Below are 28,000 nucleotides of genomic sequence, written 5' to 3' on the forward strand. Positions count from 1 at the left end.
TTTTTTAAATAATGTTTACTACTTGAAGAGTTTTTGATTGTGAAATAAAATATTAAATGACCCATTTTGTCAATCCTGTTAATTCCCTCGTGTGATATTGAAGCTTTCTTAGTTTAATGCTCAGTTTCAACCGAGTACAAAGATGTAGCTCGTCATAATCTCTTGTATCTCTTGTAGGCACCACCCTTTTTCACAGATGAGCCCCTTATTTAGAGTAAGATACATGCATTATTAATATTATTAATAATGTGGTAAAAATTCCTGCATTTTTTTAATATCGCAATATAATCGCAGGAAAAAAAAATATCGCAATGTCAGTTTTTTCCAATATCGTGCAGCCCTATTCGACAGTGAGTTTTTTAAACAAGATCTGATATTACACAGAGAAAGTGAAGTTCTCCAACGCCTACATGTGAACAAGAAAATCTCACCTTAATAACTGGCCTCAACACAGCATCTCTACTGAATTCAGGTCAGGACTGGGACAAGCCCTGCTGTCCTGCTGCATTACTTAATCCACCTCCGTGTCAGCTCATGGACAGATGATCTTCTATACTTCTCTTTTTTTCTAGTAAGGAGTGGACTTTATCTTTCTCACAATTGTAGGGCAGTTGTAGCCTAGCGGTTAAGGTACTGAACGAGTACTCAAAAGGTCGCAGGTTCAAGCCCCACCACTGTCAGGTTATCACTGTTTAGCCTTTGAACAAGGCCCTTAACCCTCAATTGCTTCGACAGTATACTGTCACTGTACCGTAAGTCGCTTTGGATAGTAGGGTCCTGATTAATGATGTTACATTTCCACCAGCATGTGTGACGTGTGTTGGTGTAACGTACCTACTATGAAATGCTGCACTTGCTTTTTGCCAGACACAACGAGACCCTTGAAACCCTTTGGTTCCTGAACAGGTCTGTTTCTGATTCATCTGTTTATTAAATATCAAAATATCAACTGTGTCGACAGTTTTCTTGGTAAGCAGTGGTTTGTTTCCTTGTTGCCAGTTTTTCACACTTGAATCATGAATTCTGTACCTTGCTGTTTTTTTCTTTTGGGATCCATTGGTAACGTCCTGTATGAGCTGTCACAGATCTTGGAGATAAGTTAGCAGTCTGTCCACTGGATATATTCAATTCGGCTTCAGGTTTCCTCCAAATGGAGTGTGTGGTTCTGTGGAATCCTGGGAATACACCCTAAAAAAAGCATCAGTCCTTCACAGGTCAACAAATACTTTTACTTTGTAAAATTCTCACAGACAGTAATTTAAATAGATGGAACCCAGGTTCCCAGGACCCGTGCTGCTCTTTAGCACCCACTGTACCACCCGATTATATCATCCTAGCCAGGAATGTTGATCAGACGACAGACCTTGTGTCAATTAATTTAAATTTTTATTGTTTTTTTGTGAACATTGGCAAAAATATGTCGACTGGGACGTCCAGTGCAATTAGTCCAGCCTGAATTGTTCTACTGATTGAATGTGCTCGAGATTGGAGAACAAATCAGCCAATCAGATGCTTTTCTTCATCTAGACAATAAAGCAAGGAAAGAGGTGTGTAGGTCCAGGTGAAGTTCAATGTTGGTTTTGGGGAGTATCCCTGCCGTCGGGGTGTGTGTGTGCGTGTGTGTGAAGTTCTTCATATCTCCTCTACACAGTCGGAAGGCACGAGGCCTCTCTTCTTACCGCTGCTCAGTTTCAGGAAGCCGTCCATCTCGTCTGCTTTTCCAACACAGACCTGAAACCAGTTTGGGAGAAAAAATGGATTTTACTCTCTATTAGAAAACTCAGTCGCAGTCTTCGCTGCTGAAGGTAGTGCAACCAGTTATTACGTTAGGGGGCAATTACTTACCATCAGTGTCAAAATCAACCCCAACTGTTTGTGTGTGTGTGTGTGTGTGTGTGTGTGTGTGTGTGTGTGTGTGTTAACTCACCTGCAACTCTTTTACAGTCATCTGACCTTTCTCACGGTTGCCGTGGAAACCCTGAGTAACCTTCCAGACTCGTTCTCCAGGGCGCACCCTCTGCACAAAGTTAGCCGGGAAGAAGCCGACTTTGTCTCGACTCTTTCCCTGACGCACACACGCACGCACGCACAATAAAATCATGTGTTTGTCACCATAGCAACGACAGCCCAAAAATTCTGATCTGTCTCCCCTAGAGCTTCTTCAATTTCGCATGACTCATAGAGCACGGGCCGCCGAATGAAATACGCATCACATGGTCGTCTGAAGCTCCGCGCACCACACCGCAGCTCTGATCACACACACACGCTGCGCCTCGGCATTTTTATGTGCTCCTGGTGGGATATTTGCAGGACATTCCATTATAGATTCATTGTTCTGTGTGTCTGATTAGTCCGAAAGGAGATTAAAGAGCACCGAAACAGCTTTGGTGGAACTCTCTATGCCAGCTTAACAGCGCTAAGTCTTCTCCTTTAATGCTCAATGAGACTGGAAATCCCAGAGCAAGTAATCAGTGAGTGCTTTATATATATTTATATATATATACGTATATTCTTTATGCATCTTCTCCCTTTTTTCTCTCAATCCCTGCTCTGATTGAGGAGAACGAAGCTAACCCACGCCCTCTCGTGGGCAGCAGCCGTATGCATCTTGTCATCGACACTTTTGACGAGTGCAGTGCAGCTCAGCGTTGTGTACGGAGAGACACACCCGGAGAGCACTCTTTTCTCGTCTCTGTGCAGGCGCCATCAGCCAGCAGAGGTCATTTACATTTACATTTTCAGCATTTAGCAGACGTTTTTATCCATTACACTATACAGTCTAAGCAATTGAGTGTTAAGGGCCTTGCTCAAGGGCCCAACAGTGGCAACCAGGCAGTGGTGGGGTTTGAACCGGCAACCTTCAGATTACTAGTCTAGTACCTTAACCGCTAGGCTACACAGGTCATAATTGCATTAGTTATGAGAGAGAGACCCCATCCGGCTTAGTCCCACCAATCGTTGTTCATGTGGCTGCTCAGCCTTAGCCGGCAGGCAGAGCTGAGATTCGACACAATGTATTAGAGATCCAGCTCTGGTTCCAGCGTGTTTTTACCGCTGCGCCACCTGAGCGGCCCATCAGTGAGTATCCAGAAACTTCCTCTCCTCGGCTCACCTTAAAACTGGGATGATTATACCAATCCCACAATCACCCATCTTTAACAAGGGTGCCAATAATTTTGGAGCTGACTGTAAATACTAATATTACAGGCACATGGGGTTTGATTTTTATTTAACATGCAGTAAAGAGCTGCTCTCACCTTCCACCAGTCTTCGTTTGAATCATCCATCACCTGAACGCGATCGCCCGGCCTGGCGGACGACAACACAGACAGAAGAGTGGCGAGAGAATCTTTATTATGCATGCACACCGTAACGCTTCTCTACCCGTACAAACAGAGCTGGTTTCACTGCACTTCTTAAAAATAAATTGGTGCCAAAGTCATGAATAGAAAGCAAGCCATCATCACCTTATGAAAATGTGTCTGGTTGACACCGACTTGCATCGTCATGGGCTTAGAGGCTGCGGTGCAAGGAAGAAGCGCTTGCGTATGCTTTTGCTTTGTAAATGAGATCAGCAATAACGTTTAATTTAGAAGCTTTAAGGTGTTGATTTGGGAGCGGGGCTTCTTTCTTGCGCAGCAGCCAACATAAAACTCGCTTAACTGTGGACAGGATTTCCTGAGTTCGAGCATTTTTTTACAACCCCAAATCAGAAACAGTTGGGACAGTATGGAAAATGCAAATAATAAAAACACAGAGGTTCTTACATTTACTTTGACTTTTATTTGATGTCAGACAGGATGAACCTGAGATATTTCACGTTATTTCTGCTCAAATTCATTTCATTTATTAATAAACATCCATTTGGAATGCAACACATTCCAAAAAAAGTTGGGACAGTAAAGCATTTACCACTTTGTAAGTTGACATTCCTTTTCACCACGACCTTTTAAAAGATGTTTTGGCACTGAGGAGACCAAGTGATTTAGTGTTTCAGCTTTTATTTTGTCTTCCTGCAAACACGTCTTAAGATGTGCAACAGTACGGGGGGGTCGTCGTTGTCGCATTTTGTGTCTTAAAATTCTTCACACAATCTGCAGGCAGGCCAGCCGTGAAGAGCATGTCACAGAGAGTGAAATGAGCTGTTTCTCGTCTAATCAAACGTTAAGGTTTGTGTTTAACGATTTAACACTTTTCATTCGCGAAGCGTTTAAGTGCCTCACGTTTACTGGTTAATTTGCACTATGAGCAGGTCCTAGCAATCCTACGGCAATTCAGTCCGCAATCGCCTAGTCAAAACGTCGAAGTGTAAAGCAGCTAAAAACACGACTCGGGACTTAAGTTTGGAAAACCCCTAACCGATTCTGTGGACGCGGGGGTGGGGGGTGAAAACACGGACGAGTATTTGCGTATTTGGGACAGAACATGAAGCCTCGCACCATCGCTGGATCTTCTAGGTTTACATTCATTTATTAACCCTTCGATGCACAAGCTAAGCAAACCCCTTCTAATGCACAACATGGGTGGAAAATGACCCGTATTCATCCATTCAAGAATATTTTCATATGCACATTTGTCAGTTATTCATGTATTTGCTGTCTTAGCTAATAAAAGCTATCTATACTAGAATATGTAAACAGCTAGCAAGCAAATAGTATTGGACATATTCAAGATTCAAGAGCCTAATCTTTGGTTGTCTTTCAAAAGATCAGTAAATATGTTTTTGACTACAAACACTTACAAATGTCAGTAGTTTCTGTCAAATTCTATAGTAAATACATAAGGGTCATTTATGACCCATGTTGTGCATTAGGAGGGTAGTGATACAAAAATGATTTTTATTAAAAAAGTAAAAAATATAAAACTGAAATAAGGATTTGTGATGATCAAAAACAAGTTAATTGAAAAATTCATGGAAGCTTGAATGACGAAATTAATTTATTGCAAAGATATAGAAAATAAAAACTGTGTGCTGTAGCTTCTATTTATTCTATCATTCAGTTTATGAGTGTAATTTAATGACTGACGTGAAATGTGGCTCTTTTCTTTACAAATCTGTGAAATCTGTGATATTTGGAAAATTAGGTCTGTGAAAATAAACAAATTTTTCTGTGGATTTGGCTGGGCCCTAATTATAAAGAATTAGGATGACATGGCACAAGGTCATTGTAAGACTTTAAATGCCACCTAATGAATCATCCAAATTGCTGTGTGTATATTTTTGACCCAGCGGATTTCCAGAAGTCCTTTTTACCCTACAAGTGTGTGTTCCAATTATTCACGTCCCTTAGAAGTGTATACGAACATTTAACCTCTACTGTCCACATATAAAGGGAGACACGTTTTATTTTTTGTTTTCTCATCAGATTTTTCTACTGTGGTGAAAACTGACAGTAAGGTGTGTGTGTGTGAGTGTGTGTGTGTGTGTGTGTGTGTGTGTGTGTGTAAACACAAGAGGGTAAAAAAGGAACACACAAGGACAGGAGGAGCGGTACTTACTGTAGCTCCAGGTCGTTGGTCTCTTGAGGGAGGAATTTGAACAATGCTACATAGGTGTGAATTGTGTGAACCTCGATATGCCTCGGAGCCTAAACACACACACACACACACACACACACACACACACACACACACACACACACAATGTGATTCCAGAGACAGTGAATGTGCTCGTGGGGTAAATATGGCACACCATCATCTGCCTCGATTTTCTTCAGATCTTCTCCCACCTTTCAAACATGCAGAAGGTGGATTGGCTGTTCTAATTTGCCCTTAGCAAAAGTAAATATGTGACTGTGATGCCACGTGATGGATTGCCACCCTGTCTAGGGTGTTTGCTCGCCTTGCATCCAGGGTTTACAGATATGGTACACTATATGGCCAAAAGTATGTAGACAGCTCTTCTGATGACTGAGTTCAGGTGTTTCAGCCACACCCACAGCAAACAGGTGTATAAGATCAATAACACAGACATAGATACTGTACATGCATGTTCTCAACTTGTGGCTATGTGCAAAAAATGACTGGGGCACAAATGACTACAGACACAGTCCACAATCTTGAGTGGAGGCTGTTGTTGCTGCAAGAAAGGAAAAGAAGTAGGTGGAATATGTTCTCCAGCAAGGTTATCGTCAGGTGTCCACAGACTTTCGGCCATACAGTGAATCTGTACATGATGGAACGGAAATAACGTGCATCTGAAGGGCAGTTGTAGCCTAGTAGTGAAGGTACTGGACTAGTAATCGAAAGGTCACTGGTTCAAGCCCCCACCACTGCCAGGTTGTCACTGTTGGGCCCTTGAGCAAGGCCCTTAACCCTCAATTGCTCAGACTGTATACTGTCACAGTACTGTAAGTCACTTTGGATAAAAGCATCTGCTTAATACCGTAAATGTAAATGTGATTGTCTCACCTTCAAACTTATTTTGTCCTCCGTCTCGCTCTTTTCACTCTCAGCCAGTGAAACCACTAGAGAGACACGACAACAGCTTAAATTGTCCATCTACTACTGTTCTGTCAAACAAATATGCCTGTTTATGTCATAATGTATCATTAAACATACAGGGTCTGTCTGAAAACCAGGTGATCTCTCTACATAGACACATTTTACATCATCCTACACTCCTGAGAAAAGGGCGTGTCTAAATTCTTAGATTCCTTAAAATGCTCCTCCTAAGGCGCCTTAATTCTTTTTTTTTTAAATATATTTTTCTTTATGCATTTTCTCCCTTTTTAGCGCGTCCAATTGCCCGACTGCGTCACGCTTCCTCTCCACCAATGCCGATCCCCACTCTGACTGAAGAGAACGAATCTAACCCACGCCCCCTCCGACACGTGGGCAGCAGCCGTATGCATCTCGTCACCTACACTTTGACGAGTGCGGTGCAGCTCAGCGCTGTGTACGGAGGTCGTAATTGCTTTAGTTATGAGAGAGAGACCCTATCCGGCTTAGTCCCGCCCATATCTGAACAACAGGCCGATCGTTGTTCATGTGGCCGCTCAGCCTTAGACGGCAGGCAGAGCTGAGATTCGATACGATGTATTCGTGATCCAGCTCCGATTCCAGCGTTTGTTTTTACCGCTGCGCCACCTGAGCGGCTGAGGCGCCTTAATTCTGAGTGATGATCTGACTGAAGAACGAGGGAGCGTCTGATGCTTCTTCAGCGCTGAAGGAAACCCCGGCATTCAGTGCGGCACGACTTTTCTCACAGAAAATGTAAACACGGTGGACGAATGCGGCGCAACCAACGGAGTTCTTTTCAAATGTAAATAAATTCTCATTGATGTTTAATCTGTATAAAGGTGCACAAGTGTCGTTTATTTGTAAATTCAGGTTCGTCAGGGACAGTTTAACCGTTTTCGGTACACGGAGGGAGACGTTAGCCGGGTTGTGCCGCCTCATCCGGTCGGTTGACTGAGGCTAACTCTGTATAAGTAGTGCGTCTAAATAATCTGCCTTATGAGTTCCATGTCTTATTAGAATCCTCTCTACTGAGGCAGCTGATCAGGAAGGCAGCTCACTAGGTTTTTGAACAGACCCACAATGTCAGCCTTGTGAAAAAGTAAGCGCACCCTAAACTAGTGCAGCAGTGTTGGGGTTTTTAAATCCTGCTACTGGCCTCTTTATTAGGAACAAATACCCTGTCAGCACTGCTTGTAGGTAGACAGTTAGACAATTTATGATCACAGGACACTGTTGGCACACGCTACCATATAAAATGAAGTCACATTTATTTGTATAGCCCTTTTTACAATAGACATCGTCTCAAAGCAACTGCACAGCATCCGGGACAGACTCCCTTAAAATTACAAGGAAGAAACGTTAAGAGAAACCAGACTCAACAGGGACCCATCCTACATGGGTGGCCTGGGGAATATTTTGTAGGATGTCGTATCATTACCAGGTCAGTGTCACTGCAGTGCTGAGAATGATCTATAACCTAAAGAACAACTCATCAGTGGTGGTCCTATGGAGGGCTATAGGAGGTTACAAAAGTGTACAGAGCAAGATGGGCTACAAGCAGTAATCATACACCCATAAAGTTCATCTGTATGTTAGATGTAGCTAATAAAATAATGAAAGAATGTACGGTCAGGACCGCTGCTTCTAATAAAGTCTCTTTATAAGGTTTTACCTTCAGAGTCAGGAGCAAATTCTTCTTCAGCTATGGGCTCACTGTCCATTTTCCCGTCTCCTCCATCACTCTACAGAGAGAGAGAGGGACAGACAAAGGTCAACAGACATCGCAAGACACAAAGTATGAAAGTTAAGAATAATAACAGTGAGACAGAATGAGAGGAGAGAGGTGAGTAAGAGGAAATGAATGACAGGACACAGAACATGAGCTGAATGGAAACAGTAGGAGATGAAGAGAGGGGAGCATACATGATGACAATGTGATGAATAGGACAGACACTATGGATAGTAACAGAGAAGCATAACAATAGCAAAAGTATTTAGGGCAGTTGTAGCCTAGTGGTTAAGGTACAGGACTAGTAATCAAAAGGTCGCTGGTTCAAGCCCCACCACTGACCGTATACTGTAACACTACTGTAAGTCGCTTTGGATAAAGGCGTCTGCAAGGGGGTGTTGATGCAAATTGCAGCAGTAATGAGGTGATGGCGTACCCAACTATGTCTGTAGAGCACCCGACCAGCCTGGTGGCACCACTAAGGAGTGAACTCAGTTGTCAGTGTAATAGACAGCTACACCACCCAGACACCCATTGTGCCCTTCTGAAGGGTTTTTCAGAATAATTTTGGCCACAGCTTCTCAATAAAGTCTGACGATAAAGGCAGGACCTTGATGCGGTCTTACCTGATGACAGGGGGACTCCGAGATGTTGCTGAAACTTGTTCGACTCATTTGTGCCAGTGATGTTCCATATCGCAGAGCTTCATAGATGGGATCTACTGCAGATCTTCCCTGTTCTACACACACACACACACACACACACACACACACACAATAACACAGCACTATACAGAGGCAGAGGATTCAAAACTTATTCACACACCCTGAATCGTGCATCTGTGCAAGGAAACTGGTCACGAAGGTTAGAAGGTAAGAAAGAATGCAACAAGTTCTGTGCTGAAATGAGACTTAAACCCCATCACACGTCTGTGGAGAGACCAGTAAGCGGCAATTCAAAGATGCTACCCATCCAATCTTATGGAGCTTAAGAGGATCTGTCATGAAGTAGCAAAGCTTGTGGAGACGCATCCAAGAAGACTTTGGTCTGTAAGTGCTGCAAGGAGCTTCTAGCATTGAAAGAGGGTCTAAATACTTTTGTGAATAAGAGAGTTCCATTTTTTATTAATTATTATTTTCAAAAAACTCTAAAACATGTTTTAATTTTGTAAGTCTGGGTGATTAATTGCAGATTGATGGTAAATATGGCAAAATATTAATTTAAAATCAAATCTACAGCACATAGTGAGCAAAACGACAAGGGGTTTGAATACTTCCTGTATCTGTTGTACATGTAAAGCTTTAAACACACATGAAATCAGGAGGCAGCGACTTCTCACCTGGAGTGGCCGTGGCTTCCATGGTGACAGCAAACCGTTCATTAGTAAGCAGAGGAGAGCTGAAGTTCCTCTTGAAGGCCCCCGACTGGTATACATTAGAAATGAAGGATGGAAGTAAAGACCGGGAAGAAGAAGGGGAAAAATGGACAGAAAGCAGATGAATAATAGAATGATAAGGTGAGGGTTAAAATTGGTTACTAGATGTTTTGCTAGTCTCCCTTCATGTCCCAGATCTCTACTAAAATGAATTTTCTATACTGATGCTTATCTGGTTTACAGCTTACAAAATTCCATCATGGAACACCGTCACTAAAACCTTATCTACACCCCTTAAATCATCTACACTCTACACTACATCTACACCAGTGATAGCTCAGTGGTTAAGGTACTGCACTAGTAAACAGAAGGTTGCCGGTTCAAACCCCGCCACCACCAAGTTGCCACTGTTGGGTCCCTGAGCAAGGCCCTTAACCCTCAATTGCTCATTGTGTAAGTCGCTTTGGATAAAAGCATCTGCTAAATGCTGAAAATGTAAATGTACACTCCTTGACTTTAAGTCTTTGATTACACACTTCAGCTCCAGCTTATAAGTTTTTGATATTTTCACAGTGATAGTCCAGCGTTTATTTTCAATTGAATTCTATTCAATTTAAACACAGCTTTGTTGGCATGACAAATTTAGACGATCCTGGTGCCAAAGCTTGGTTACAGATTTATAAAATATTTAATATACTGTATACTTAATACAGGGTGTACCAAAATGAACTGAGTTAGAGATTTTTAAATTGCTGTCATTAGTAAACGTTGAGGTTAAATCATGAAAAGGTACACAATCGAACAACACATATAAATTGTAAAAATTAAAATGGTGATGTGAATTGGCCGCCAAGATCATGTGACTTGACGCCGTTAGACTTCTTTCTTTGGGGTTATCTTAAGGATAAAGCGTACACCAGCAAACCACAATCCATTGAGGACCTCAAAGAAGAAATTCGACACAACACTGCTGAAATTTTTCAGCAATTATGTCAACGTGTCATGGAAAATCTCATCAAAAGAGTGAACATGTGCTGCCACGGTCAAGGGGGTCATTTGTCAGATGTTTTGTTTCATACATAACCTCCATGTCTTTCCTTTTAAATAAAGCAGTAAATAAACTTAAAAAGAGCCTCACAGTAAAGATAAACCGGAGCGCGCGTGTGTGTGTGTGTGTGTGTGTGTGTGTTTGTGCCTTTAGAAGAGACGCTTTGTTCACAGTATCGCTATAAGTGATTCATTGATTCATGAGTTGATTCGTTTTTATGTGAAGCGTAAGTTTCTCTTCTCAGTTATCTCTCCGTGTTTACTGTTATTAATTAAATGTCGTGGTTTTAAATAAACACCAGCTACTACAGAACATTCTGTGTGACTCTCTTACATTAAAAAGCTTCATTACACTGATATTACCACAGATCTGTAACCGAGTCAGACTCGTTCCGTCTAAGGAGCTAAAAGTTTTCTAAAAGTTCAGCAGATGATCCTGAACTAATGAATTTGGTAATAAATAAACTTTTGCCTCTGATTGGCTCTGTAACGTTTCTGTTCTCATCTACATCACAAGTAAGAACCGCTCACGATTTACCAAAGTGAACCAGGAGTTTATATAACGTGCTGATAGAATCCACTCAGATGTGACCAGGTTGAATTATCTTTTTAAAGTAAATATTACAATCAGCAAAATTACATCGTAAGAGCTTTGACGATGGTTTCTGTACGATTGTTGATGAATGGTGATGTGATGGTTGGTGCTTCGTAGCTCAAAGTCTGGATCAATCCACTGAGCTGTTAACTTAACGTGATCGGATCGGCTACTTTTAGGAAATATCGCCGATCGCCGATAGCATATTTTGATTAAAAATCGGCCGATACCGATTCATAGCCGATCGATCGTCCCATCGACTGCAGTAAAGGACAGAAAGGTTAAAACGACTGCAGTAAAGGACAGAAAGGTTAAAACGACTGCAGTAAAGGACAGAAAGGTTAAAACGACTGCAGTAAAGGACAGAAAGGTTAAAACGACTGCAGTAAAGGACAGAAAGGTTGGAAACGACTGCAGTAAAGGACAGAAAGGTTAAAACGACTGCAGTAAAGGACAGAAAGGTTGGAAACGACTGCAGTAAAGGACAGAAAGGTTGGAAACGACTGCAGTAAAGGACAGAAAGGTTGGAAACGACTGCAGTAAAGGACAGAAAGGTTGGAAACGACTGCAGTAAAGGACAGAAAGGTTGGAAACGACTGCAGTAAAGGACAGAAAGGTTAAAACGACTGCAGTAAAGGACAGAAAGGTTAAAACGACTGCAGTAAAGGACAGAAAGGTTAAAACGACTGCAGTAAAGGACAGAAAGGTTGGAAACGACTGCAGTAAAGGACAGAAAGGTTGGAAACGACTGCAGTAAAGGACAGAAAGGTTGGAAACGACTGCAGTAAAGGACAGAAAGGTTAAAACGACTGCAGTAAAGGACAGAAAGGTTAAAACGACTGCAGTAAAGGACAGAAAGGTTAAAACGACTGCAGTAAAGGACAGAAAGGTTAAAACGACTGCAGTAAAGGACAGAAAGGTTGGAAACGACTGCAGTAAAGGACAGAAAGGTTAAAACGACTGCAGTAAAGGACAGAAAGGTTGGAAACGACTGCAGTAAAGGACAGAAAGGTTAAAACGACTGCAGTAAAGGACAGAAAGGTTGGAAACGACTGCAGTAAAGGACAGAAAGGTTAAAACGACTGCAGTAAAGGACAGAAAGGTTGGAAACGACTGCAGTAAAGGACAGAAAGGTTAAAACGACTGCAGTAAAGGACAGAAAGGTTAAAACGACTGCAGTAAAGGACAGAAAGGTTAAAACGACTGCAGTAAAGGACAGAAAGGTTGGAAACGACTGCAGTAAAGGACAGAAAGGTTAAAACGACTGCAGTAAAGGACAGAAAGGTTGGAAACGACTGCAGTAAAGGACAGAAAGGTTAAAACGACTGCAGTAAAGGACAGAAAGGTTGGAAACGACTGCAGTAAAGGACAGAAAGGTTAAAACGACTGCAGTAAAGGACAGAAAGGTTAAAACGACTGCAGTAAAGGACAGAAAGGTTAAAACGACTGCAGTAAAGGACAGAAAGGTTGGAAACGACTGCAGTAAAGGACAGAAAGGTTGGAAACGACTGCAGTAAAGGACAGAAAGGTTAAAACGACTGCAGTAAAGGACAGAAAGGTTAAAACGACTGCAGTAAAGGACAGAAAGGTTGGAAACGACTGCAGTAAAGGACAGAAAGGTTGGAAACGACTGCAGTAAAGGACAGAAAGGTTGGAAACGACTGCAGTAAAGGACAGAAAGGTTAAAACGACTGCAGTAAAGGACAGAAAGGTTGGAAACGACTGCAGTAAAGGACAGAAAGGTTAAAACGACTGCAGTAAAGGACAGAAAGGTTAAAACGACTGCAGTAAAGGACAGAAAGGTTGTAAACGACTGCAGTAAAGGACAGAAAGGTTGGAAACGACTGCAGTAAAGGACAGAAAGGTTGGAAACGACTGCAGTAAAGGACAGAAAGGTTGGAAACGACTGCAGTAAAGGACAGAAAGGTTGGAAACGACTGCAGTAAAGGACAGAAAGGTTGGAAACGACTGCAGTAAAGGACAGAAAGGTTGGAAACGACTGCAGTAAAGGACAGAAAGGTTGGAAACGACTGCAGTAGTCTATCAGCTGATGTTCTCTATGTGTCTCTTGTTTAAAAAAAAAAGTAGCTAGAAAGAACTAGAGAAAGAGTGCAGTATCCAAAGCAGAGCTCAGCGGTATTCTTAAACTGCTGATACTGACATAAAAATGCAAGACAAAGCAGAAAAGATCTTAAAGAGAGAGAGAGAGAGAGAGAGAGAGAGAGAGAGAGATAGAGAGGGAGAGAGAGAGAGAGAGAGGTTTACAGCTGTTTGTTTTGTGAATCTGCAGTGTGAGTTTGCATATGCAGTAGCAAAACTAGCTATTATAGTTTTTAAAAAACAATATTATTGTTTTTAAAAGCTATAAAACTATAATAATACACTGATGGGCTAAAACATTAGGAACACCCTCAAATATGTGCATGGTAATGGCTATTTTGTACCAGTGATGCGTGCATGTGAGGGATCTATTAAACATTGGACTGATGGAGGTTACTTGTAGTTCAGGTGTTAAATTCAGCAGATCTGATCAGGATAAAGACCTGAGGGACTTTGTGGTGTCAGAGGCAGCCACCCCTCGACAGAGGCGCCCACCAACAGTGGTTCGAAGAGGGATGAGCCATGAACCACTGACAGGGTGTTGGGCAGCCAAGACTCATTGATGCCAGAGAACATAAATGCTGTGGTGTCTGGTACGGTTCAACAGATGAGCATCAGAACTGCACACAGGAGGAATAAAAGAAAGTCTCATGTTTGAACCCAGGACCTTCTCGACAGTGCTAGCCAATAAGCCACCGTGCCGCTCAATTACCAATCAAATGCAGAAAAACTGTATAATCAAAGGTAGGAGGAAACCAAACCCCAAGACTCAAGTTCAAGTCTTGCTGGTGCTACCAATCTGGCCGGCGCTTCAGAGACAGAAGGCAGGGAGGAATGAGCAGAAACTCACATCCTTTCCACAGAGAGTGTAGCATGTTTCTCTAAATGAGTTAAAGAATTTGCGACTGGTCAGAAGAAAAAAAGTAGATGACAGTGGCACTCATGTCAGAGAAAATGTGTTATCCTGCTCCCATCCTCAGCAAGAACTCAATCGCAATAACCATCAAGTTACAAACCATCAGAGTCCATCCACATGCTTCCTGGTTTTAATCTCTCTGTCTCCCCAGACTCATTCAGTCCGTAGCAGTTCAATCGAAACCCTGAAGATTTATTACTCAATAAAGTCTCAGCAGTGACACATTAAACAGCAAAGCGATTTATAACTCAATAAGTGAAGATGCGTCTTAGGTAAAGCAGCAGCGCTTTAGTTTTTACCCTGTAAACTCCAACGTTTCAGGCTTTTTAATCAGACAAGAAATAATTATCATTCATTTTCATTATAATTATCATTAATTATCAATAAAGATTATAAATAAGTTGAGTTTGTGCACTGGAAACTTGTGCTGCTTGAGGTCTTTTTTCAACCTTCAATTTTTGGAGTTGATGTCTGATGCTGATCTGAACGGTCACACAAAAACACCAAAAGAGGAGTGCAGATCTTTATTACATGCGAAACCATCTCTGTGTGCTCGTGTGTGTGCATCCTTTACTCTCGGTGGAGCTTCTAAAGTTCATGTAATATTCAACTTTCTTATGTAGTAATGAAAACCTTGTACTGGCCGCTCAGGTGGCGCAGCGGTAAAAACACACGCTGAACACCACAGTCGGGATCTCGAATACATCGTATCGAGTCTCAGCTCAGCTCTGCCTGCCGGACGGGCTGAGCAGCCACATAAACAACGACTGGCCTGTTAGATAGTGGTGGGATATTAAATAAAAAAGCCGGATGGGGTCTCTCTCTCATAACTACAGTGTATCACAAAAGTGAGTACACCCCTCACATTTCTGCAGATATTTAAGTATATCTTTTCATGGGACAACACTGACAAAATGACACTTTGACACAATGAAAAGTAGTCTGTGTGCAGCTTATATAACAGTGTAAATTTATTCTTCCCTCAAAATAACTCAATATACAGCCATTAATGTCTAAACCACCGGCAACAAAAGTGAGTACACCCCTAAGAGACTACACCCCTAAATGTCCAAATTGAGCACTGCTTGTCATTTTCCCTCCAAAATGTCATGTGACTCGCTAGTGTTACTAGGTCTCAGGTGTGCATAGGGAGCAGGTGTGTTCAATTTAGTAGTACAGCTCTCACACTCTCTCATACTGGTCACTGAAAGTTCCAACATGGCACCTCATGGCAAAGAACTCTCTGAGGATCTTAAAAGACGAATTATTGCGCTACATGAAGATGGCCAAGGCTACAAGAAGATTGCCAACATCCTGAAACTGAGCTGCAGCACAGTGGCCAAGATCATCCAGCATTTTAAAAGAGCAGGGTCCACTCAGAACAGACCTCGCGTTGGTCGTCCAAAGAAGCTGAGTGCACGTGCTCAGCGTCACATCCAACTGCTGTCTTTGAAAGATAGGCGCAGGAGTGCTGTCAGCATTGCTGCAGAGATTGAAAAGGTGGGGGGTCAGCCTGTCAGTGCTCAGACCATACGCCGCACACTACATCAAATTGGTCTGCATGGCTGTCACCCCAGAAGGAAGCCTCTTCTGAAGTCTCTACACAAGAAAGCCTGCAAACAGTTTGCTGAAGACATGTCAACAAAGGACATGGATTACTGGAACCATGTCCTATGGTCTGATGAGACCAAGATTAATTTATTTGGTTCAGATGGTCTCAAGCATGTGTGGCGGCAATCAGGTGAGGAGTACAAAGATAAGTGTGTCATGCCTACAGTCAAGCATGGTGGTGGGAATGCCATGGTCTGGGGCTGCATGAGTGCAGCAGGTGTTGGGGAGTTACATTTCATTGAGGGACACATGAACTCCAATATGTACTGTGAAATACTGAAGCAGAGCATGATCCCCTCCCTCCGGAAACTGGGTCGCAGGGCAGTGTTCCAGCATGATAATGACCCCAAACACACCTCTAAGACGACCACTGCTTTATTGAAGAGGCTGAGGGTAAAGGTGATGGACTGGCCAAGCATGTCTCCAGACCTAAACCCAATAGAACATCTTTGGGGCATCCTCAAGCGGAAGGTGGAGGAGCGCAAAGTCTCGAATATCCGCCAGCTCCGTGATGTCATCATGGAGGAGTGGAAAAGCATTCCAGTGGCAACCTGTGAAGCTCTGGTAAACTCCATGCCCAGGAGAGTTAAGGCAGTTCTGGGAAATAATGGTGGCCACACAAAATATTGACACTTCAGGAACTTTCACTAAGGGGTGTACTCACTTTTGTTGCCGGTGGTTTAGACATTAATGGCTGTATATTGAGTTATTTTGAGGGAAGAATAAATTTAAACTGTTATATAAGCTGCACACAGACTACTTTTCAATGTGTCAAAGTGTCATTTTGTCAGTGTTGTCCCATGAAAAGATATACTTAAATATCTGCAGAAATGTGAGGGGTGTACTCACTTTTGTGATACACTGTACATCTGCATCTGCACAGAGATGGGAAAAGAGTGCTGTCAGGGCGTGTCTCTCCTTACACATTGCTGATCCGCACTGCACTCGTCAAAGTGTAGGTGACGAGATGCATACGGCTGCTGCCCACGTGTCGGAGGGGGAGTGGGTTAGCTTCGTTCTCCTCAATCAGAGAGGGGATTGGCATTGGTGGAGAGGAAGCATGACGCAATCGGGCGCTTAAAAGGGAGAAAAAAGGGAGAAAATGCATAAACAAAATAATATATATATATATAAATCCTTGTACTGATTTGTACAGATACAAAATAAAGTTTGTCCCCTGCTGTTCTTATATGGCTAGATTTACAAATACAAGAGGTATAAACATGTTTGGCCTCTTTTTTGTTTAACATTATGCACAACTGAAAATAAATCTCACATTACTATACAGTATTGTCAAAATGTTACTGCTCCCTTATTGTTATTGCATATTTGTATACAGTCGACCCTTGAGTTACGAACGGTTTACCATATGAACATTTTAGGTTACGAACGATTTTTTTCAACTTAACGTGCAAACAAATTTCGGATTACGAACCGAAATTCGCGAAACACGTGACGTCACGAACAAGTTGACTCCAACCGTCTCTCCCTATATATATACAGTGAGCGAACATTCGGAGAGCGGACGGTGTTTTTCCGGTGTTTTCTTTATATTTTATAAAAATATTCAATATTCAAGTAAAATTCAATATTAAAATGGCCTCAAAGAAGGTGAAGAGAGAGCGTAGTGTTGAGTAAATGAACAAATCTATTACTATTTGTTGTTGTATAATTACTCCTGCCAGTAGGTGTCACTGTGTATCAGACAGAGGGGACAGTGAGTGAGAGAGAAGAAGGAATTCGGCTCAGTAAAGTATTCTTTCTTTTGTGCAGTTACACCTACAAAATACAACACTACTGAAATAAAGAAGGAAATAATAGAGAAATATGAGAGTTACTGTTGTTTCTGGTAGATATATTTTCTAGAGATGTACCGATCAGGGTTTTTGACGCCGATTTCGATCTCCGGTTTCTTTTCAGAGCGATCGGCCGATAGCCGATGCCGATGGGGGGGTTCAACCTGTGAGGCGCGAGTGCCTGACCAGGGGGTGTGGCGGCATCGCGAGATTTTTTTACTTCTAAAATTAAAGCGATTCATTTTTCACCCACAGGAGACATATCTCATTAGTGTAACTGATCACGCACACACACACACGCGCACGTTAGATGTTATACAGGTCAGTCTGAAAAAACCTTAAAAACAGGTCTAACAGTGAAGATAAACCGCTGACGGAAGCATTGACGTGTGTGCGCTCTGTTCACAGTATCGATATAAGTGATTCATGAGTCAGTTCATTTTATGTGAAGCGTAAGTTTCTCTTCTCAGTTATCTCTCCGTGTTTACTGTTATTAATTAAATGTCGTGGTTTTAAATAAACACCAGCTACTACAGAACATTTTGTGTGACTCTCTTACATTAAAAAGCTTCATTAAACCGCTATTACCACAGATCTGTAACCGAGTCAGACTCGTTCCGTCTGTGGAGCTAAAAGTTTTCTGTCAGTCAGAGGAGATGATCCTGAACTATGTATGATGCACAACGTAAATTATGTTATTTTAGGTGGTGAAGAGCTTTCACGATGGTTGATGAATGGTGATGTGATGGTTGGTGCTTTGTAGCTCAAAGTCTGGATCAATCCACTGAGCTGTTAAGCTTAACACGGAGGTGATCTTTATATATCACATGATCGGATCGGCTACATTTGGGAAATATCGCCGATAGCATATTTTGATTAAAAATCGGCCGATATCGATTTATAGCCGATCGATCGTTCCATCTCTAATATTTTATATAAAAAGAAGGAAATGTATTATGGTGTATGATACAGCACACGTACTGTACTGAAATGTGATGTGTGTTTATGTACAGTACTACTGTGTATTGTTGTTTATTATTGTTTATTACAGGAATGTCTATTCTATAATTTAAGATTTAAGGGAAAATATACTCATATTTATAACATATAAGAGCATTTAAGACATTAGAGAGGTTAGGGGTAAGGGGGGGGGGTTTAGGAGGTCTGGCACGGATTAATTCTATTTACATTATTTCTTATGGAAAAATAGGTTTTAACTAACGAACATTTTGACTTAAGAACAGCCGTTCAGAACCCATTACATTCGTAAGTCAAGGGTCGACTGTATAGTGATTTTGGATCACTGAATTGAATCCTAACTAACATACAGAGCTCAATTTTTTACCAAAAGAAACAAAACAAACTGCTCCATCCACGTGCAAAAATCGTTGCAGCACTGACTTAATTAACTGCCAAAAATTAAATCAAGCAGGTAATAAACAAGATGAAAATGAATCTTGTAAATTGTTGACATTCCCAGGTCTTTACTAAAAACGTGTCTAAATGATAAAGTTCCTCGTAAAGGTGACAATCATTCAGGGGCAGAAATCTGTGAACAGCATTTCTCAACAGTTAATAACTCTTGTGTGTGTTTTATTTTCTTTTCTCTTAATCCATCACTTGTCACCAAATCCTTCTCTGTATTTTATTCGAATTGCTGCTGCTGCTGCAGCTGTGTGATGGTAATTTGATGCCTGTCCTTTAAGCAACTCATTGCTTTCTTGGGAATAAATACGTTTATTTAATTCAGCTGAACGTGGTAATGAATGCAGCCCATCTGTGGATTACAAGCCATTTCTGCACCACTGTCTGCGCTGCTAATGAGACGGGGAGAGAGCAGTGATAAAAGCCTGAGATGATGCTCGGAGAGAGAGAGAGAGAGAGAGAGAGGGAGTGAACGAGTGAGTGAGTCACTTTAAAGCGAGCAAAAACAAAAGCTCAGGGTTAGCAGAGCTACACATGAACCATAGTCACCCTCACATCCGAGTTTTAAGCTCATTCGGGATATTGTCTGTATCCTATACTGAGTCATCTAGGACAAGGGGGTATCATGCACATAAAACCACATAGAACCAGAACCAGAACCAGAACCACAGGTCGAACCATGACTGATCAGGGGAGAAGGACAGATATGATCATGATTCATTTTTCTGTTGTTCCTTTATCTGTTGTTCTATATCTGAATACAGAATAACCACTGATCAGCCATAACATTAAAACCACCTCCTTGTTTCTGCACTCACTGTCCATTTTATCAGCCCCACCATATAGAAGCACTTTTTAGTTCTACAATTACTGACTGTAGTCCATCTGTTCCTCTGCATACTTTGTTAGCCCCTTTCATGCTGCTTTTCAATGGTCAGGACCCACACAGGACCACCACAGAGCAGGTATTATTTAGGTGGTGGATCATTCTCAGCACTGCAGTGACACTGACATGGTGGTGGTGTGTTAGTGTGTGTTGTGCTGGTATGAGTGGATCAGACACAGCAGCGCTGCTGGAGTTTTTAAACACCTCACTATTCACTGCTGGACTGAGAATAGTCCACCAACCTAAAATATCCAGCCAACAGCGCCCCGTGGGCAGCGTCCTGTGACCGCTGATGAAGGTCTAGAAGATGACCGACTCAAACAGCAGCAATAGATGAGCGATCGTCTCTGACTTTACATCTACAAGGTGGACCGACTAGGTAGGAGTGTCTAATAGAGTGGACAGTGAGTGGACACGGTATTTAAAAACTCCAGCAGCGCTGCTGTGTCTGATCCACTCATACCAGCACAACACACACTAACACACCACCACCATGTCAGTGTCACTGCAGTGCTGAGAATGATCCACCACCTAAATAATACCTGCTCTGTGGGGGTCCTGACCATTGAAGAGCAGCATGAAAGGGGGCTAATAAAGCATGCAGAGAAACAGATGGACTACAGTCAGTAATTGTAGAACGACAAAGTGCTTCTATATGGTAAGTGGAGCTGATAAATGTACAGTGAGTGTAGAAACAAGGAGGTGGTTTTAATGTTATGGCTGATCGGTGTATGTTGCTGCATGTCTGAATAAACCAGCTATTCATCACTAATGAAAATGCTTTTGTAAGCTGCTGTTAATAGGGACTCTCAGTTATCTTGCATGACCACTGGCCTAATATGATGTAGAATAGACTCCATAAGACCTCAAGACCAAAATGTTACCATCCAGATACCATTTAGTCCCCCAGTAAACCACACATGTAGTCTCTCCTCAGACCACTGTGGGTAAGTAATCGCCACTGCTGCCTGTGACACCCCCTGCTGTTTGGGAGTTGCTTTGGCCCCAAAGTCACCCAGGTCTTGATGCTGATCAGATCTGCTGCATTCAGCACATGAACCATGAGGAATCACCATCAGCTGATTCTATATAGCTCAGCAGTTAAGGCACTGTACCAGTGAACAGAAGGTTGCCGGTTCAAGCCCACGTTGCCACTGTTGGGCTCCTGAGCAAAGCCCTCAGTTGCTCAAATTGTATCCGGTAATAATTACTTTGGATAAAAGCATATGCTAAATGCCACATATGAAATGAATTATAAACACCAATGTGTTGTACTAACCCCCCCCCCCCCCCCCCCCCCCCCCTACACCTTTCCTTTTAAATCTATGTATGCAGAGACTCACCTTTCCGTCGCAAATCTGCTGTGAAAGTTCAGACGAGCACCATAAATGAGCTCCCAGCTTACATGTCTTGCATCGCAAACCCTGCTTCGAGTTCCCTACAGACAGAAAGGCATGTCAGTATGGTACCGACTATTCACAAAACAAACTGAAATGAAGACAAAGAAGCATTTAAACCTCTCCTGAAAAAGCATAGAGGAAGAGGGAGAAGAAAGGGCTGGTAGCTTATATTTAAAATGAGGAAAATTAATCTACAGCCACATGCCAAGTCAGGCCACATCTCTACATTTAATCTAGGCAAGCAAGTAAAAGGACACCTGTCAGAAAGGCTACAGTGACACCAACTGTCCCCAAGTTGGACGTTTTGGATTTGAAGGGCCTTGCATATGAGCTGCATCACAAGGTGGCAAAAAGTAAAACCTTTAGCTTGGTATGTGTGGTGTGAATCGAACAATGCACATTTACATTTAGCAAATGCTTGCTTTGCTATCCAAAACAACTTACAGTACTGTGACAGTATATTGTCTAAGCAACTGAGGTTTAAGGGCCTTGCTCAAGGGCCCAACAGTGGCGACCTGGCGGGGTGCGCACGCTGAGACTGTAGCCTAGTTGTTCGTTTGTTTGTAGCGAAATAACTTTTTATATACGTATACAGTAATCCGTTTATATGGTTATTTTTATATATTTTAAGCCCTTATAAACCCTCCCACACTCTTATAAACATTTCCCGCACAGTTATACAGCATAAAGCGGAATCTAACGCGTCTCTCCTTCGCTGAGCCAATCAGCACCCAGGATACTTAACCGCGTGCTCTGATTGGGTAGCTTCTCATCCATCCGCCAATAGCGTCCCGTGTATGAAATCAACTGGGCAAACCAACTGAGGAAGCGTGTATCAGAAATAAAAAGACTCCTTGTCCGCAGAAATCCACGAACCAGCGATTTATATTTAGACATGCTTGCATATAAAATCCGCGATAGAGTGAAGCCGCGAAAGTCGAAGCGCGATATAGCGAGGGATTACTGTACTTTAAACGTATAATTTAAACGTTAATCTTCCGCTTGTAGTTAATATAGAGTTTTATTTTGTCTATCGTAAAAAAAGCGCTTGTGTTTCCTAACGTAAATCCCTGCTTGTTTTCGAAGTCTGTTACTAGGAAACTTCTGCTACCGGCGTCCGAACGAAGCCCATTTTTGTCTGTTTGTTTTGTATTCCAGCGCATAAACACCTTATTCATCCAGAATAAAAACCGTTTTCTGTCCGCACGAAGCGCGTTTGTGTTTGGTTGTTTTTGTGGAGAGTTAAAACCATTTTCTGTCCGTAGGAAGCGCGTTTGTGTTTGGTTGTTTTTGTACTCCAGCGCATAAACACCTTTTTTCGTCCAGAATTACAGCCGTTTTTGTCCGAACGAAGCGCGTTTGTGCTTGTTTGTGTTTGTTTGTTTTTATATTCCAGCTTATCAACGCCTGTTTCTGATTTATTTATCGCCAGTTATAACTTTTAGTTCATTTAATTCTGTGTCTGTATGATTTGTGTAAATCCTACTTATTTAAAGTATCCTCCAGGCCACCCAAAGAGGACGGGGGTCCCTGCTGAGTCTCGTTCCTCTCAAGGTTTCTTCCTGTAATTTTAAGGGAGTTTTTCCTTGCCACAGTCGCCCTCGGCTTGCTCAGTAGGGGTTGTTGTATCTGTTGGTCCTGGATTTTGTTTAGTTGCTTTGAGACAATGTCTATTGTAAAAAGCGCTATATAAATAAAGTTGACTTGACTTGAACCAGTGACCTTTCAATTACTAGACCAGTACCTTAAGCGCTAGGGTACAACTGCCCTACAACATCATCAACAGTGTAAAGTGTGGGGGTGGTAGCATGATGTTATAGGGATGCTTTTTAAATCTGATCAGAGAAGACTGGATGTTTTGACCTAATTTGCCCCCTTAGTGGGCAGGTATACCTGTGATTATTTGCTTGCATTGCTGGCAGACAGTGGGTCGGCGGAACACGTATTCCAGGAAACAATGCGTTCTCTGCGGGTGGGGAGTGGGCGTGGATTTGGAGTTGACCGACTGGGACGGGCTCAGCGATGGTGAACGGGACGACAGAGACGGGTTCGGGCTGATGGACGGCGATCTGTCAAAGGTGAGATGGTATTCATGACTGGGCGACTGCATGTCAACGGATGGGGCCTCTATGGTAATGATGTTATCTGTGGGCAGGGTTTCCATGTTGGCTCGCTGGAAGAAGTTCTCCACACTTTTGCTCCTCATAACTGATTTGAAGGAGAGAGAGCGCTTCAGTTTCTGCAGCTGAAGGGAAGAAAACACAAGAAAGAAAAATGTAAACCAGCATATACTGTATTGTAGAAGTAAAGACCGATAATATTGTGATAATAATTCATAAATGAGTATCACAGGTCTCATCTGTGCTTGTCAGATCATTGTGGTTCGTGCCACCACAATACAAAAGAGACGAGGCAAATACAGAATTCATGGAAAGTTAGCCAGAGGAAAATCACTGATGAACAAGAGAAACATCAGCTCCTCTCTGACATTTGCAAAATAAAGGATCTGGGTGTTTGTTCAACCTTTCGCAATAACATTTTAGGACCGTCGGAGGAACACGCGCGCAAACTAGCTTAGCGAGGGTAGCTTTGTCTGTGCAGCATGAAGCGGATGGACTAAAAATAGCATGTTGGAGATGCACAGATAAATTAATGATAGCATGCCATGTTTTAAACACGTGTATGCACACACACAAAGTCATTAAAAGGATTTTGAACATTCTAAATGCACTAATCCTTCTAGGATCCTGAAATCTAAAAACTGCAGAAAAGCTGAATTTATAATCTATACATGTTATTTATATAGCTGATAATCTAGAAACAAAATACAGATTAATCTCAAGATTTTATAAATAACATTTTGGAGAGCTGACTACATCTCCAGGACCCCCTCCCCCTTTCAAAATTATATAACCGGGTTAATGCAGCATATAACATTTTCAGTTGGATAGGATTTCTCCTCTTAGTAACTGGAATTAGTAACTGGCTCTGTGAGTGTATTACTAGCTGGTGTACAGAGAGAGACAGCTGGTCAATGTCATGGTGCGTCCAGTGCCACCCGAAAACATTGGGAGCAGGGCTGGAACACACCCTGGACAGTCCACTAAACCATCGTGGGACAACACACTCACCTAATCACTCACACTTAGGATCAATACGGAGCAGCCAATCCACCTTCTGCATGTTTTTTTTGTATTGGGGGGAATTAATGCCTCCCACTTTCACAAGTTCGAAGAAGGCAGAGTAAATGCTGCACAGAAACATCGGCCTTGATAACTTTGGCATGTTCTCCGACCTCCCAAAACCATGTAGAGGGTGGATTAACTGCTCCAATTTTACTCCTTGCTGTGAATTAGTAACTGGGTCAGTGTTGCTTCAACAGCAACTCGTCCTGGCTCCTGACTTCGCGTGTGTCAGAGCGCATTGTGCTAGTCAGCTGCCCTCCTCTGACAGAGTATGTGGTGATGCAAGCGGCAGAAGAATTGCAGTAGGAAATTGGAAGTGACTGGAGGGCGGGTGCAGAAAATAAATGTGTTTTTTGCAATATAATAAAAGTAATTCAGACTGGCAATGCAATAACAGAAAAGGGGCAATTACTTTTACACAGTACCTACAATATAGCTGTGCTAAAAATCTGTACTGAAATGCCACACATGGGAAGCTGTGTGACTACTGACCTCATCAATTCAGATGGGAGTGAAATTGTTAAATTACTCTTTAATCATTAAACACACATCGATAGCTAAATATCCATCTGATTCTAGTGATATAGGAACACAACAGCAGCTGACAGACAGACAGACAGACAGACAGAGACTTGATGGGATCTGATTTGAAGGCAGCTTCCCTGGAGCACTTGTCTGATCCCTTCTGCATCACTGCTATCAGATTCCTTTAAAGAAGAACAGTGTGACACAAAGGGAAAACAGGGAGGAAAGCTGAAAGAAGAAAGCAGAGAGGAAATGTCAAACAGTCGGTCGGGGGTCAAGAGGGAATATGATACCCGTTGTTCAGGCTGGGGTGTTTTAAAAACACCGCTTTTTGTAAAGAGGGGCGGTGTATTAAAATACCTGTACATATAAACTATATTGCCAAAAGTATTCGCTCGTCTGCCTTCACACGCATATGAACTTCAGTGACTCCCATTCTTAATCCATAAGGTTTAATATGATGCCGCCACCCTTACAGCTATAACAGCTTCAACTCTTCTGGGAAGGCTTTCCACAAGGTTTAGTTAGGAGTGTGTTTATGGGAATTTTTGACCGTTCTTCCAGAAGCGCATTAGTGAGGTCAGACACTGATGTTGGACGAGAAGGCCTGGCTCACAGTCTCCGCTCTAATTCATCCCAAAGGTGTTCTATCTATCGGGTTGAGGTGCAGGCCAGTCGAGTTCTTCCACACCGAACTGGCTCATCCACGTCTTTATGGACCTTGTGCTTTGTGCACTGGTGCGCAGTCATGTTGGAACAGGAAGGGGCCATCCCCAAACTGTTCCCACAGAGTCGGGAGCATGAAATTGTCCAAAATCTCTTGGTGTGCTGAAGCATTAAAAGTTCCTTTCACTGGAACTAAGGGGCCGAGCCCGACTCCTGAAGAACAACCCCACACCATGATCCCCCCTCCACCAAACTTTACACTCGGCACAATGCAGTCAGACAGGTACCGTTCTCCTGGCAACCACCAAACCCAGACTCCTCCATCGGATCGCCAGACGGAGAAGCGTCTAGAGTCCAGCGGCGGCGTGCTTTACACCAATGCATCCGGCGCTTTGCATTGCCCTTGGTGATGCTCTGTCACTTTACGTGGTAACACTTCGTGGCCGAGTTGCTGTCGTTTTCAATCGCTCCCACTTTGTTATAATAGCACTGACAGTCGACTGTGGAATATTTAGTAGTGAGGAAATTTCACGACTGGACTTGTTGCACAGGTGGCATCACGGTACCATGCTGGAATTCACTGAGCTCCTGAGAGCGACCCGTTCTTTCACTAATGTGTGTAGAAGCAGTCTGCATGCCGAGGTGCTGGGTTTTATACACCTGTGGCCATGGAAGTGATTGGAACACCTGAATTCAATGATTTGGATGGATGAGTGAATACTTTTGGCAATAAAGTGTAAATTAAAGTTGCAACTTTGCAGCGTTCTGTACTCAGATCTGATTTCTGCATTGCTGCATGGTTGTCACAATAAAATCACAATAAAATATTAAAATCAAACTCGAACCCAGGTCTCAGCAGTGGTGGGTTTGCTTACTAGGCTGCTGTGTTAGTACAAAATTACTTATGGGATTTTTTTTGCATGAAAATTTGGCATCAAACAAACAACCAACATGGATTGATTGATTAGGGTCTCTGGAACAAAGAGACTGAGACCAATTATGAGACTCAACAACCCAACACTATCAGTAAAATGCAAATGGATCCATTTTGACAGCTGGTCAATGTCATGGTGGGTCCAGTGCCACCCGAAAACATTGGGAGCAGGGCTGGAACACACCCTGGACAGTCCATTAAACCATCATGGGACAACACACTCACCTAATCACTCACACTTAGGATCAATACGGAGCAGCCAATCCACCTTCTGAATGTTTTATGTATTGAGAAGAAGCTCGAAGAAGGTAGAATGAATGCTGCACATAGACATCGGTCTTGATAACTTTGGCATGTTCTCCGACATCCCAAAAAACCAAGCAGGCGGTGGATTGACCGCTCCAATTCTACTCCTGGCTCGGTGTGTGTATTACTAGCTGGTGTACAGTGTATCCACTACGACCCTGACCAGGATGAAGCTGTTTTAGTGCCTGAATGGATGAGCGTGCTGACAGCTGGTCAATGTCATGGTGGGTCCAGTGCCACCCGAAAACATTGGGAGCAGGGCTGGAAAACACCCTGGACAGTCCACTAAACCAAAACACTCACCCAATCACTTACACTTAGGGTCAATATGGAGCAGCCAATCCACCTTCTGCATGTTTTACGTATGAATGCCTCCCACTTTTACAAGCTGTGGATTGCGGTGGAGTGACTGCTCCAATTCTACTCCTTGCTGTGAATTAGTAACTGGCTCGGTGTGTGTATTACTAGCTGGTGTACAGTGTTTTCACTACGACCCTGACCAGGATGAAGCTGTTTCAGTGCCTGAATGGATGAGCGTGCTGACTGCGCGTGTGCTGTTTACGGGCGAGGGAAAGGACGGTTCGGGGGTCTTACCTTGGACTCTGGCTGGATCGTAGCGGAACCCGGTGAGTGCTGCACCTCCCCCGGGTAGCCTCCGTTCCCCTTCTCTCCGTTCTCCATCGCCTTTAGTTCCAGGAGAGACCGGAGGAGAGACCGGAGGAGAAGCTGGAGGAGAAGCGCTTTACTCCTTAGTCGAGGTGTGACGTCACCTGTGCTCGCGAGGCTCGATAAATAACGGTCGATGTCAACCGTCCCTCAGATCCCAACCGTCACCCAGGCTTCTGGACTTACCGAAAATAAAGTCCTAAACTCGTTCACACTCGGACGGAAAATGTTAATTCGTTAACTCCACTCGCTGAAGAGACTTATTTCGAACCGTTAACGTTTTCTGTTTAGTTAATCCCGTTAAAGCGAATAAAACCGTAACGGACATAACGGAATCTGGTTAGACTCTCATAAATGACCTCGCGCTCTCTCTCAA

General features: G+C 42.8%; 1 protein-coding gene across 2 annotated transcripts; it reads right to left on the bottom strand.

Annotated features, from left to right (window-relative positions):
• Positions 1 to 1,364: 1,364 nt before the first annotated feature.
• LOC134322015 (SH3 and cysteine-rich domain-containing protein 2-like) lies at positions 1,365 to 27,997 on the bottom strand. 2 transcript variants are annotated; one of them, XM_063003885.1, is made up of 11 exons: positions 27,553 to 27,992; positions 23,236 to 23,587; positions 21,286 to 21,380; positions 9,531 to 9,615; positions 8,818 to 8,930; positions 8,135 to 8,204; positions 6,412 to 6,467; positions 5,500 to 5,588; positions 3,258 to 3,309; positions 1,928 to 2,065; positions 1,365 to 1,731 (listed from the first exon to the last, which is right to left on the bottom strand). In XM_063003885.1, exons 1-11 carry the CDS (start codon positions 27,637 to 27,639, stop codon positions 1,633 to 1,635), a joined length of 1,236 nt encoding a protein of 411 aa, XP_062859955.1. In that variant the 5' UTR covers positions 27,640 to 27,992; the 3' UTR covers positions 1,365 to 1,632. The 2 variants fall into 2 exon arrangements, with proteins under 2 accessions (XP_062859955.1, XP_062859956.1); XM_063003886.1 differs by lacking the exon at positions 3,258 to 3,309 and having other exon boundaries at positions 1,643 to 1,731; positions 27,553 to 27,997.
• Between the last annotated feature and the right edge of the window lie 3 nt (positions 27,998 to 28,000).

This window comes from Trichomycterus rosablanca, chromosome 10 (genome assembly GCF_030014385.1).
Source record: "Trichomycterus rosablanca isolate fTriRos1 chromosome 10, fTriRos1.hap1, whole genome shotgun sequence".
NCBI lineage: Eukaryota > Metazoa > Chordata > Actinopteri > Siluriformes > Trichomycteridae > Trichomycterus > Trichomycterus rosablanca.